The sequence below is a fragment of the Prunus mume genome, linkage group LG4, assembly GCF_029339155.1.
Source record: "Prunus mume cultivar Tortuosa linkage group LG4, ASM2933915v1, whole genome shotgun sequence".
Taxonomy (NCBI): Eukaryota; Viridiplantae; Streptophyta; class Magnoliopsida; order Rosales; family Rosaceae; genus Prunus; species Prunus mume.
Window position 1 is genome coordinate 9,947,266 of NC_142701.1, and position 13,154 is coordinate 9,960,419.

Genomic DNA, 13,154 nt, shown 5'->3' on the forward strand with positions numbered 1-13,154 from the left:
GACACTCACGGCCGGCTTTCTGCACTGTAGAAAGAACTATGCACGCATAGGAGGTTTTTATTTGACAATCTTATGCTGTGGTGGGTTGTTATTTGCTGGGTTTATAGTGCTGCTTTGTTTTGTTTAGGGTTCACTGGTCGCGTCTGTGTTTTTTTGTATTTTGTTTAGTGTAGTGTTTCATACTGTCTTCTGACTTTCAGCATGCTTCTCAATCTATGTGCTGCCCAACGGACTATGTTTCCGTTGCCAGTGTCAGCCTTCGGTGGTGTGCTCTCTAAAGGGTGTTCTTCGTTCGGGTTATTTTTTGTTTTGTGTCTCCCGCTGTCTTGCCCCTTTGCAGATTTTCTCTTCTGAGTTGGTGTGCTTCCATGGGTTTTCTCTCTGTTATCGTCTCCGTGATTTTCTTGGTGTGCTCTGTTGTGTCTCTGACCTTTGGTGTGCTCTGTAGTTCTTCTGCTGTACAATGAACTATGAGTTCTTATAGAAGGCTTATTTTGACAATTGGGATGCGTGGTTCTCTCATGTAGGTCTACTCTGTTGGTGCCTAGTATGGTTTTCTTAACATTTTGGTTCTTGTAGCGGTCCAATATGGCTTGGGTCGGACTCTCTTGTTAGTCCTTGGCATTTAAGGTATTCTTTCCTCATATGGAGTTTGTCCATGTGGTTTTTTCTAGGAAGATTTTAACAAGGCCATTGTATTTGTGTCGTTATTTGTATACCTTTTTTTGGTTATAAATTGGTATATCTTTTTGTTTACAATTGAATTCTTCTTCTTTAATAAAAAAAATAAAAAATCCCCTCTTAAAATGAAGGTTTCGCCAAAAGGTATAAGATCAACTCTTCAATGCCTACAAGGCCATAAACCAATGTGCATAACTAGAGAATAGATTCAACAGAAAGAAAAAGGGATGTGTTTAAATTAATAGATATATTCATTTTCCTTTTGAGATTTGTTTGTATTAATTATTTACTATGTTTGTGTAATAAAATTATTAGACATGGCTTTTTTTGTTTTATAAAAAGAAGGGAATTGTTTTTTATGCTTTGCCAACATAACATGCCAGAGTGTAAGAGTGTCCCGTGTCATATGAATTTATGAGTCCCACTTATAGATGTGACTTGTAAGACACAATATGCGGGACTATTGCCCATTTTAATAAGTTCAGCCTCATCACATCAAACAATAGCCAAGACTTTTGACCATTTCTATGAGACACCATCTACCTAACAAAACAATCACATTTATTGTGTGTGTGAGAGAGAGAAATCCCCTCCCATGTAGTTTAGAGTATTGCTTATACAAAAAAAAAAAAAAACCAATCACATTTATTCCACAACCTCAAAAAATGGATATTGAATGCCATTCATCTATTTTTCTCATCAAATGCCTACAAAGGGCGTGTGAGATAGAAAAGTTCTTTAAGTCTGATTTTTCATTCATTTAAAGAGTCTACCCATAAAAAAAAAATTACGAAGAGTTTCTTAAAGTTAGATAATTAGATTTTCCATTATCTGTTTTAATGTATGTGTGGCATAGAAATGCAATATTTTCTGCTGGATCAAAGAGATTAGAGGAAACTAAAACGATTAAACTATCTGTTATGGAGTTACAATAGTATTTCAATTACAATAGTTAATCCTACTAATGATAGGAAATGGTCAATTGTCAGTTACGTTGTTATTAGGCCATAACACCATATTTATGTTTGTGATAATCACTTGTTGTAACTGTAGATTATTCTCTGCATTCTTTATATATATTGTATAATGATCATATGAATAATATAAGGGAAAATCAGTTTCTACATGGTATCAGAGCTAATGGCTAAAGCCAATTACCGATCCTTCATTTGCCAACATTGAGAGTCGTTGGCTCTCCTCGCCCGAAAGGGTGTTTGCTTATGTATAGTTCTCCATATTCTCCTCCCTTCTATAATCAGTAATTTTTTTTTTCTTTCTCTTTGTCGCTGCCATTTCCTTGTATTTTTCAACTCTCCCTGTCAAGCTCTCTGCTCATTGATGAGCCTTTATCTTTCACTCTCTCCTTGTCTAGCTCTCTGTTGATGATTGAGCCATTTCTCCTTCTTATGCTCTCTATTGAAGATTGAGCCTCGCTCGCCAAGCCTTATCCTAGTCGGCCTTTGTCTCTGTCCTGTTGTGCTTCACTATCGTTAGTCCCTTTGCTTCACTGTCGTTAGTCTCTTTGAACTCTCTCTCTCTCTCTCTCTCTGTGTGGTATCAGCCTCTCACGCTCTATCTATGCTCAACCTGTGTTCTTCTCTCCTCTTAAGCCCAATCTCTTTCTTTGGTTTTACTGTTGGTCTCTGTCTTCTTCAATGTTGTCTTGTACTGCCTTTCTTCTTCTCTGTTACAAGGGTATTATTTTCTTTTCTTTATAATTCTTTTATGTTACTGGGGTATTCTCTTCTCTTCTTTTCAATTGTGTTGTCTCTTTCCCTGTCATGGGTTGTCTCTGCCATCTTGAGTTTCATTTCTTTTTCATGGGTTGTTTCTTGCCTCTTGTTCTCTCTCCCTGTCTTGCCTACTTTCTCCTTTTGATGGGTGTTACCTTTTCTCATCTCTTTCTTTCTCTTTTTTTTTTTTCCATCTTTTTATTTTGAAAAGATTTTAACTCTGTGTTTTGCCCACACTCTTTTTTTCCTTTCTCTGTCTCACTTAGCAAGTGTTTCTTCTCTTTTTTGAGGTTTTTTTTTCTTCCCCATCCCTTTACTTTTAAAATTGTGTTTCTCTCTCTTTGTGCATGACTTTCTGGCCTTTCCCACTTGATGATGGGTTTCACTTCCCTATCCCTTTATTTTCCCGCTTATCGCATGCTCTTTATCCTACCTAGAGGTGATTCCTAGGTAGAGTTATGTTTCTCAGGTGCCTAGAGTTGTTCCCTAGGTACATTTGACTTGTATGTCATCCCTTCATTTTGTTCCCTCCTTCCATGAGCCCATGCGCTCCTTCACTTGCTGCCTCTCACTGGGCATTATTTTTATTTTTCTGTTACTTTGTTTCTCTCAAGCCATTGTTGCACCTATGAAGTTCTTCTTTTTTGTTTCCCTTACTAGACTATTACAGACGATCTACTGCCATCTCCATCACCATGTGGTTTCTTCATTCAAATCTTGCTATGCTGTGCGCTCGATTTGTGGGGAGTGTTATGGAGTTACAATAGTATTTCGATTACAATAGTTAATCATACTAATGATAGGAAATGGTCAATTGTCAGTTACGTTGTTATTAGGCCATAACTCCATATTTATGTTTGTGATAATGACTTGTTGTAACTGTAGATTATTCTCTCCAGACTTTATATATATTGTATAATGATCATATGAATAATATAAGGGAAAATCAGTTTCTACACTATCAACTTTAACTAGCATGTTTGAGACCAAGCAAGATAATAAGAATAGCATGTGAGGTCAACTGCATTTTCATCGGGTTTGTCAAGCTAGTTTTGTAATATTTGCTTGCATGGTAAAGGTGGAAGAGATTTCAATCAATGTATAATAATTCAAATAACCTTGATGACCTCCCATGTGTCGGCCCCCCTCTGCGAAGGTTTTCTTGCTTGGTGCTTTACTTTCCATGGCTTCCTTCAAATTCTCCAACAGTCCCGTTCTCTTCTTTGGTATTGGTAGCTTCGTTTTACTTTAGCTCTTCCCTGCCGTTCTGGCCCATTCATATTTTTCTCTTCCTGTTTTAATGGGTTTGTTGTATATCTTTTCAATTTCAATGAGTTTAAGGGTAAATATTAGGACTGACTTTATCATTACAAATTGGAAGTGATAACTCATAGTCAAGATTATTATATGTTATGATATGCATTCAATGAAGCTATTTCATAAACAAGTTGAATATGTAATGATAATACTTAAGTGTTTGTTTATTAACAAAAAAAAGGTTTAGTACTTTGGGGCATGGTTGTTGTGATTTCATAAGACAAATTGGAAATTGTCAGCTTATCCACGTTTACAGGAAAAAAAAATTGTGTTGCGGATTGTTTGACAAATTGAAGCTAAAATTTAGACCTGGAAATTTGGTTTTTTGATGAGGCTCCTGATGGGTTAGCTATCTGTTGATGAATGTTTTTTCCCAATATTTGACTAGATATTATTTTCATTTAATTTATTTTATTTTATATAGAAGCAATAATTAAAATGTTTATAAATTAACCTTATTTACGTAGAAGGGAATTATAAAGGTGTGTAAATTGGAAACTATATGACTAATTCTATAACAAGTGTCGCAAAAAAAACAATGAAGGGTTAAAGTTCAGCCAAAGAAAAACAAGTGACTGTTATGCCTGATGCTTTAACTGAGGTCCTGCCAGCCAAGCTACATTGGCAGACAAGACAACGAAAGGAAAAATTAAAGGACCAAAAGGTGTGCATGTGTGCAGGTGTACACGTGGTGGCCTGCGCTGGATGGAACATTAAATGTTGTTTGTCCTTTTGGAACTGACCTCATTAATATACATTACTTCACTCTGGGCTGGTGTGTAAAATTGTCCAGCTCCACTTGTGGCTGAAATTTCATATTATTTACTCACTAAAAACCAAAGAAGGAAATTTCATATTATTATGTAAATCCAACAGTGAATTAATTGTTTAGTGCACTGAATCTACTGTGGTTTCAACTAATACAACTAATGCGGTGTTAACAACATGACAAAGAAGCAAGGGGTAGAGTCCGATGAAAAAGGACTTTAACTTGCAGATAGTCTCATGTTCGAACCTTTTATTCATTTTATAATTTAATCTATCGTTCGTATTTTTTAAAATGACAAAGAAAGAAAAAAAGGAAATTTAATGTTAGTATGTAAATCCAACAGTGAATTAAGTTTTGAGTGCACTGAATCTACGGTGGTTCTCACCTAATACAAGTTACAACTAATGATTTGTTAGCAACATGACAAAGAGATTAATGCTTGAGAGAGAGAGAGCTCTAGTATATAAAGATGGCACCACGTTCTGTTCAGACTATATTGAAAAGGGTTAAGAGAAGACAAAAATGATGAAGGCTGTGAGTTTTCTGCTTCATTTTGCCTTCCTCTTCACCTTAACACAAGGCAGATCAATCGTCCCACAGCCCCAACCTCTCAGATCCTTCAAGCTCAGCAATAACCAGGTATGATCAATTCATTTGGAAGCAATTCTTGATAAATAGATTTATATACAGAGACTTAAATTGTAGTATTGTACTGCGTGTAGAAAAACAGAAAAAAGAACCAGAAATTTCTGCCCTGGGATTTTGCTGAAAAGACAAGATCCTTTGAAAGATCAAGTACCTAGGTGAAAAAAATTGATTCAAATCGTTGATTTGTTTGCAAGTGGTGGATGTTATTGAACCAGAGAAAGAGGGCAATATACTGATTCTATATGAGAATTTAACTGTTATGGTCTCTCACAGTATGCAGGGAGCTGTTCCTACACAGTATCAATAAAGACTAGCTGTTCTTCACCCAGATACACACGAGATCAGATCAGTATTGCATTTGGTGATGCTTATGGCAATCAGGTACTTCAATTAGACATTGAAAAATTCATGTTCGGATATGTATTGTCCGGATTAACAGTCTAACAATGTAACATGGACAATATATAATTCTACGTGTCAGCGTGATCACATTAGTGCAGCAATTACAACTAATATAATCCAACAAAGAAGATTATATATATTTCTGCATAATGGGTGATTAGTCATTTATCAATGTTATTTATGTCTCGGATGATGATCAGGTGTATGCACCCAGAATAGACGATCCATCTTCGAGGGCATTCGAGAGTTGCTCCACGGATACATTTCAGATTTCTGGGCCATGTGCGTACCAGATCTGTTATGTGTATCTCTATAGGAATGGATACGATGGGTGGAAAACACAGACAGTGACAATCTATGGTCATTACACCAAATCTGTCACATTTTATTACAACTCTTTTATTCCCAACGGTATTTGGTATGGGTTTAATCATTGTAATGGTGGTGCTTCAGCAGCGTTATCCACTTCAAGCATGTAGCCAGATGAGATAGGAGAGCAGCAGGACTCTTTGTTTTCAGGTCATTATTTTGGCTCTGGTTTGTAATGGTTTCGGTGCTTTGGCATTATCTGTTTGCCATCAGATTTTGCTTGTTATGGTTATTGGGGGTATGTAGAAAACAGCCCAATGAATAAACTCTTTATTGATTTATTTTTGTTTTTTGATACAAGTGGTATTAGACAAGGGAAGATTCAAACATGACCTCGGGTGTGGTGCTTCTGAATTAAAGCGATTTACCCTCTTTTTCAGTTCAATAATAATTGGGCCTAACATTAGCGAAATCGACCATGGGCTCAAAATATAGCCTAAGCCTGCCGCAGTATTGAAAGCTTGTAGTGGGGAAGAATATGGAGCCCACAATATGCACATCACCGCCTATAGTGGAAACATCTTGATGATAATATGTTTGACATTCAAAGAATGAGGCCTCCTATGCCTGTAAGTTGCACCCCACATGTGACGTATCATATGTGGTCTATGGAGGAGGTGACCCCAGAGGAGAAATTTTCCTTTATAGACGTGTGGCTATGCAAATTAATCTTCTGTGTGTCTTCTATAAAACTCACATTTGTTCTCAAAGTCCTAGCTTTTGGGATACAAATAGCCGAGAACTGAATCTAGGGCTGGGCAACTTAACCCGAAAACTGGCCAAATCGGCCGAACCTTTTCGGTTCGGTTTGGTCCGGTTTTTTTCTTCTACTTATTTGAATTTTCGGTTGCATTGCACCCCTCTTATCCTCGCGCTACCCTTCTGACATGATTTTGAGTTTGAAATATCCATTCCTCGCAGTGACCATTACGTCCTTCAAAAATATCTCCAAATTCGCAACTAGGAGGGTACTTTCGTCCATTCATTAACGTCACGCTCCCTATATCTTCTCCCCTACCTTCGAATCCCAAGTCCACTCTTCCCCTCCTCCCGAACCCTAGATCCAGGGTTTATATCCATTCGCTCCGTTCTTCTCTCCCAAACATTTTCAATTTTCAATTTTTGTTATTATTGTTTTTGAATTTTCTCAGAGGCCTCGACACTCGTAGATCATTACTCTGAATCTCTCTTGCTCAGTGGAAGCTCAAAGGTAGGCAATTTAAACCGTATCAAAGCAGTTCAACTAGTTCTTAAAGCTTCTGATTCACAATTCTTAGAAACACCCTAACGCTCGAGCTCAAATTTTGTTGTGGTTCTATAGCATGGGTGAAATCAGAGACAACGATGGTTACGAAGAGGAGCTGGTCGATTATGAAGAGGAAGACCAAAATGCCCCCAACTCCGTCTCCGCCAAGCCGTCTGGTGATACTGTTAAAAAGTTAGTATCTTGAACTTTTTCTTAATTTCGCATCTTCCATTTTACTATCACCAGTCAGTTGGGCTGTTTGCTTGTGTACGTATAGATAAAAAAAGTACTTTTTAATGTTGATTTTGGTTGGTTTGTGGTTGTGCTATTTGTACTGTTTTGTACTTTGCTTGGTCACTGTGAAAACTGAGGAAAAAGTGGAGAAAGTAATTTTGGATTTGATTTGTTCGCTTCTTCAGAATGTTTTCATTTTTGGAATATAAGTTTACCAAAAAAAACAAGAGATTTTGTCAAATTTGACTTAGATGTCTTTATGGACAGAGACAGACCCAAATTTCTTATAATAAAATAGAACCTAACAAATTCAGTTTCGTGCTTCTACAGTGCTTAAGTTTCTAAAAGATATGCTCGACCAAATAAGGTTAAACATTGTGATAAAACCTCACTGTAGTTTTTATTAAGTCCATGTTCTCACAAAAGAAAGGTGTTCCCGGTTAAGCTCCTTTTGGCATCACTTTGGTTATTGTGCGTAAAACTCTGGGGTTCAGTATTGTGATTTGATGGAAATGCATTTTTCATATTTTCTTATTGGAGGGTAATGCTTTAATGTGTATATTGCCTCTTCCTCTGTATGCTGTGATTCAACTACATCAAATTTGTTATGAGGTTTTGTTGATACATCTTGCTAATCTTCTACGCATTTCATATTTTCAGATTACATGAGGTTTTATTTGTTATGGATCCCTCAAATTTATTTATTTTTTCTAAACTCCTATGTAATATGGTGCAGGGGCTATGTTGGCATCCACAGTTCAGGATTCAGAGACTTCCTGTTGAAACCAGAGCTTCTTCGAGCGATTGTGGATTCTGGATTCGAACATCCTTCAGAAGGCAAAGTTCCTCTCATTGTTATAATTATATATCTGTGTCAAGAGTCTGCTGGACTTCTGATTCTGTGGTCGGAAGAATTATGTTGCATAATTATGTGGCGTTGCATCTCATTTCTGCATTCCTGGTTACAAGTAGATGAATGAGTTCTTTTCATATATTTTTAGCCGTCGTAGTATTTCTATGCTATGCCACTTGGGTATTATCAATTCTTTGGATGGGTCTCTGAATTTTGAATTTCAATGCAGTATGTGTCTAGTATCTATACGTTGTCCATCTTTAAAGTTCTCGAGTGCATGATTTCATTGGTCTGTTGTTTCATATCTGTTGGCTGTACCACATGAATTACTAACATAAGTGTGTAATTTACATCTATAATGAATTATAGATGCTAAACGTTCTCTCATCAATTGATTTCTTTTACATGGAATGTGAGAATGGCAAGATTGTCCTTAATTGTTTAATCATCTTTTGTGGTTGACTATTTCTGAGTTTTCTATTTTTTCTATGTCCAGGTAATCACTAATTCCATATTCATGATTTCGGCAAGAAAACTGGTTTGGTAAACCTTTCCATTAAAAGGATCTGGAAGGTCATTTATACTTACTGAGGTTTCGTCCGGTACAATTTTGTTTGCTTCATCAGTTCAACATGAGTGCATCCCTCAAGCTATATTAGGAATGGATGTTATCTGTCAAGCAAAATCTGGGATGGGAAAGACCGCCGTCTTTGTTCTATCAACCCTTCAGCAAATAGATCCGGTTGCTGGTCAGGTTGCTGCTCTTATTCTTTGCCACACAAGAGAACTGGCTTACCAGGTATGCTCAATGAATTCATTATCAGTGTAGAGAACTCCGATTTCTAACTATTAAAATTCTGATATGTGCATTATGCATGCATATATGTGTTGATGCACAAATGCATTTTGGATATAAAGCTGGTGCTGTTTTGGCCATACGATTCTATGTTGAGGTTCTGTTTAATGAAGCTACTATTATTATTTTTTGCTACAGATTTGTCATGAATTTGAGAGATTCAGTACCTATTTGCCGGACCTAAAGGTTGCAGTCTTCTATGGAGGTGTCAGTATCAAGGTTCACAAAGACTTGCTGAAAAATGAATGTCCTCACATTGTTGTTGGAACACCTGGGAGAATATTAGCTTTGGCAAGAGATAAAGAGCTTGGACTAAAGAATGTCAGACATTTTATTCTCGATGAATGTGATAAGATGCTTGAGTCACTTGGTAATTTTTTAAGATTAATCTTGTTAAAGGGGACTTCACCAGTATTTTTCTGTAATGAAAATTATTTTATGTTAAGTTTTATTTAATTTTCCGGTTCTTCCAACTTTTTCAGATATGAGGAGAGATGTGCAGGAGATCTTTAAGTTGACTCCTCATGACAAGCAAGTGATGATGTTTTCAGCAACACTAAGCAAAGAAATCCGCCCTGTTTGCAAGAAATTTATGCAAGATGTAATATTATGAACTTACAAATAATCAGCTTCTTATGATTGTAGATTGTTTAAACCCTAATTTTATTTTATTTTGAAATTTGTATCAATATTTATAAACTTTGATATATGGTGATGTTTGGTCTGGTTTGTTCAACTTTTATGTGTGTGCTTATTATGGAGTATTGGAGGTGCAAGATTTGTGTTTTAATTCAATTTGTGATCATATTTGTTTGTTGCAGCCCATGGAAATTTATGTAGATGATGAGGCCAAATTGACACTTCATGGTCTCGTACAGGTATTTATGTAATGTGATTGATGAGCTTTTGTGTTGTTGGTTAACTGTGTCTTGCTTGCTCACCCTCATGCTCTCTCTCTGTGTGCAGCACTACATCAAATTGAGCGAACCTGAGAAAAACCGCAAGTTGACTGACCTTCTTGATGCATTGGATTTCAACCAAGTTGTTATTTTTGTAAAAAGTGTAAGCAGAGCAGCTGAGCTGAACAAATTACTTGCTGATTGTAACTTCCCATCTATCTGCATTCACTCTGGAATGCCTCAGGAAGAAAGGTGTGCATTTCATCCCCTTGAAATACAATAAATGAGAGAAAGTACCAATTTATTCTTTGCATATAGTATTGATAATGTATTCTGACAGTTGTTACCCTTCATTGTGCTTGCTTGTGTCCTGTGAGAATTTCATCAATTTTGTTTTCCATATTGTTTTATATTGGTTTATGTTTGCTTTAGTGGAGTACTATGAGTGTTGCATTGATTTGGGTTGGTATCTTATGTTACATTTCGGGTGGGAGTAAGGTGTTTGTGTTTGCTTCCTGATTTCCCATTGTCTGATAAGCTAAGTGTACTACAATGTGAAATGTCAGATTTTATCCTCCTAATCGATGCAGATTTGATTTGTAGCCTGAAGCAGGTTTATTTGTGCAGTTTATAATTTATTAGGCCTGGGCTATTTTTTTCTCTGTTTTTGAAAATACTGCTGTGAATGCAATATGATTTATAAATATAGATATGTTGATTATTTTTTAATCTATTTTTTCTTTAGTGATCTGATGTTTCTGTAGTATTTACAATAACTAGTGGGAAATGGAGTTTTAGATATAGTTGAAGTTATTATAAGAGCGTGAGTTCTTGTAATAGAGTTAAGTTCATGTTAACATGCGTATAATAAATTTGATATCATATTCTAGTTCTTTAGAACTGTAGTTTATAGTTAAAAAAACACTCATTAATGTCCTGCATTTACTTTCTGTCACCTACAACTACCAAGAATGGATCAGTCAGGAACTTTCTTTTCAAAGATGTTGCAGTGATCAACTCTCTTCAAATAACAGCCTTGTCCGGCTGACATCAATACTTAATCAATCTCCATCCAATTCTGAACTCACCTGCCTATTAGGATCCATCTTTTTTTACAGTGATTATCTGCGAAATTTCTGCAAGATGCATTTGGCTCCCAAGGATGTTGTCTGTCAATGAAAAGCACATGAATGAAAAAAAATGGAATGGTTTAGAAAATACACTTGGAGCATCTCATCTTTTTGGCATTTCTCCAGTATGAGGTTGTTGCATATGGGCAGTTTAGCACTCAGCAATGCCAATGTGCAGATGATCCTTGTTTGGAACAAGAGTGGGTAGCTGGTTTTAGAAATTCAAAATGGAAAAAAAATGGCCATTGTTTTCTGCCTTTTTGCTGACAATTATCTCACTAAAGGTAGGTTGTCTGGTTTCATTGGTTTGCCTTTACTACTAAACTCGGGGAAGAATGGACTAACTATAGCATAGCAGCTGAAGTCCCTCAATCTAGATGATTCCTTTTTTGTCTTCTGTGAGAAGTCTTATTCATATTACCTAGGTTATCTAGCCCTCAAGTGACTCTTTGTTTCTTCTTCTTCTCTTCTTGACTTGCGAGCTATTTAGCCTCTTATTTTACACTCTGTGATCTTCCTTTTCCGGATTTTAATGTCAGGAATGCATAGTATCAACTGATTTGGCATGGTTTTCCATTTGCAGGTTGAAACGTTACAAGAATTTCAAGGAGGGGCTTTCAAGGATTCTTGTGGCAACAGATTTAGTAGGAAGGGGAATTGATATCGAGCGTGTTAACATTGTTATTAATTATGACATGCCAGATTCTGCCGATACCTACTTACACAGGGTATTTGTTTTTCTTTTAACAATTTTGTTACTTGTCTTTGTGCATGGGTGAAGGTCGTCTCCCTAATCTCTAGCTGACTCCAGTGTTTCTTGTTTCTGTGCTTCGTTTCCTTCCTTCATAGGTTGGCAGAGCTGGTAGGTTTGGTACCAAGGGACTGGCAATTACATTTGTCTCTTCTGCATCAGACTCTGATGTTCTTAATCAGGTAATATATATATATATATAAAATATATATTTCAGTACAAGCATTTCTTCTGCTTTTGCTATACCCTTTTCTTAAACCAAATTTCTTGTTTCAGGTCCAGTCAAGGTTTGAGGTGGACATAAAGGAGCTTCCGGAGCAAATTGATACTTCTACATACAGTAAGACAGCTTTTTTCACAAAATGTTAATATTTGCAGTATGGTAGTTTTAGAAACTAAATCGGAGAAGCTGGTTAGATAAACACTAGTCAACATGAAGAAGTACCATCTAATGATACCTTTTCATTCAATCAGTGGAGATGTATTTCTCTCATAATTAATTCTTCAATCATGAAGAAGTCTTGTGGTTATCTTGCCTACTGCTAGAAGATGCATTTTATGTTTTTCGGAACTGCGTTTCCTTTTCTGGTTTGGTGGGTTTGCGCGCTTTGGTGGTTAAGATTGCATAGGGGTTATCTTTGCAACTCAGGATACAGTACAAATACTTACAGATGTTTCTGATTTATGCAGTGCAAGTATGATAGTTTTTTGAAGTGAACGACGAGCCTTGCAATTCAAAGGATGGTGGACTCTGGATCTGATCAGCCTAGTTAATAGCATTTCTTTTGAATGTAGAATACTATCATGACAGAAGAGGATTAGAGTGCTTGTGATGATGTTTTTTTTATCCCCATTTCAGTCCAACTTTAGATTGATAGCGAGCAGAGAATTTGTAAGACTTAAGCCTTCAGCTGAATTTTGCTTATGATGGCAGTTTTAACGTCAGATTTCTGTTCTCCCAAATTTCCCTTTATTAATCGCCTGTGTTTTTATTTTAGATATTAAAAAGAAAGGAAAATTAGGTATTAGACATAATTAAGTTTACTAATTAGGAAGTGAGATATTAGGTATTTTAGTTTGGGTTTTAATACTCAATAAAAAATAGCTATTTTAGATTAGGCCCAAGGCTGGCTCAGATTCGTTGGGCCAGCTTAAAAATGTCAAATAAAAAGACAATTCTACCCTTTTCTCTTAAAAGCTCACTTATCCGTAAACCTACAAATTAAATGACGCTTTTCTCAACGCGTTTAAATGACGCGCGAGTTC

The 13,154-nt window shown here is 36.3% G+C and overlaps 2 protein-coding genes across 3 annotated transcripts; both read left to right on the top strand.

Annotated features, from left to right (window-relative positions):
* The first annotated feature begins 4,941 nt into the window (after positions 1 to 4,941).
* On the top strand, positions 4,942 to 6,200 carry LOC103341959 (embryo-specific protein ATS3B-like). The gene is made up of 3 exons (XM_008245507.3): positions 4,942 to 5,139; positions 5,422 to 5,529; positions 5,751 to 6,200. Exons 1-3 carry the CDS (start codon positions 5,023 to 5,025, stop codon positions 6,027 to 6,029), a joined length of 504 nt encoding a protein of 167 aa, XP_008243729.2. The 5' UTR covers positions 4,942 to 5,022; the 3' UTR covers positions 6,030 to 6,200.
* A 146-nt stretch (positions 6,201 to 6,346) lies between these two features.
* LOC103341958 (DEAD-box ATP-dependent RNA helicase 15-like) lies at positions 6,347 to 12,851 on the top strand. Of its 2 annotated transcripts, none has more exons than XM_089049877.1 (12): positions 6,347 to 7,129; positions 7,241 to 7,357; positions 8,136 to 8,236; positions 8,749 to 9,051; positions 9,247 to 9,478; positions 9,591 to 9,709; positions 9,930 to 9,986; positions 10,075 to 10,259; positions 11,721 to 11,865; positions 11,987 to 12,070; positions 12,165 to 12,228; positions 12,579 to 12,851. In XM_089049877.1, the coding sequence occupies exons 4-12, from the start codon at positions 8,914 to 8,916 to the stop codon at positions 12,587 to 12,589; spliced, it is 1,035 nt and encodes a 344-aa protein (XP_088906003.1). In that variant the 5' UTR covers positions 6,347 to 7,129; positions 7,241 to 7,357; positions 8,136 to 8,236; positions 8,749 to 8,913; the 3' UTR covers positions 12,590 to 12,851. The 2 variants fall into 2 exon arrangements, with proteins under 2 accessions (XP_088906003.1, XP_088906002.1); XM_089049876.1 differs by having other exon boundaries at positions 8,879 to 9,051.
* The last annotated feature ends 303 nt before the right edge of the window (positions 12,852 to 13,154 follow it).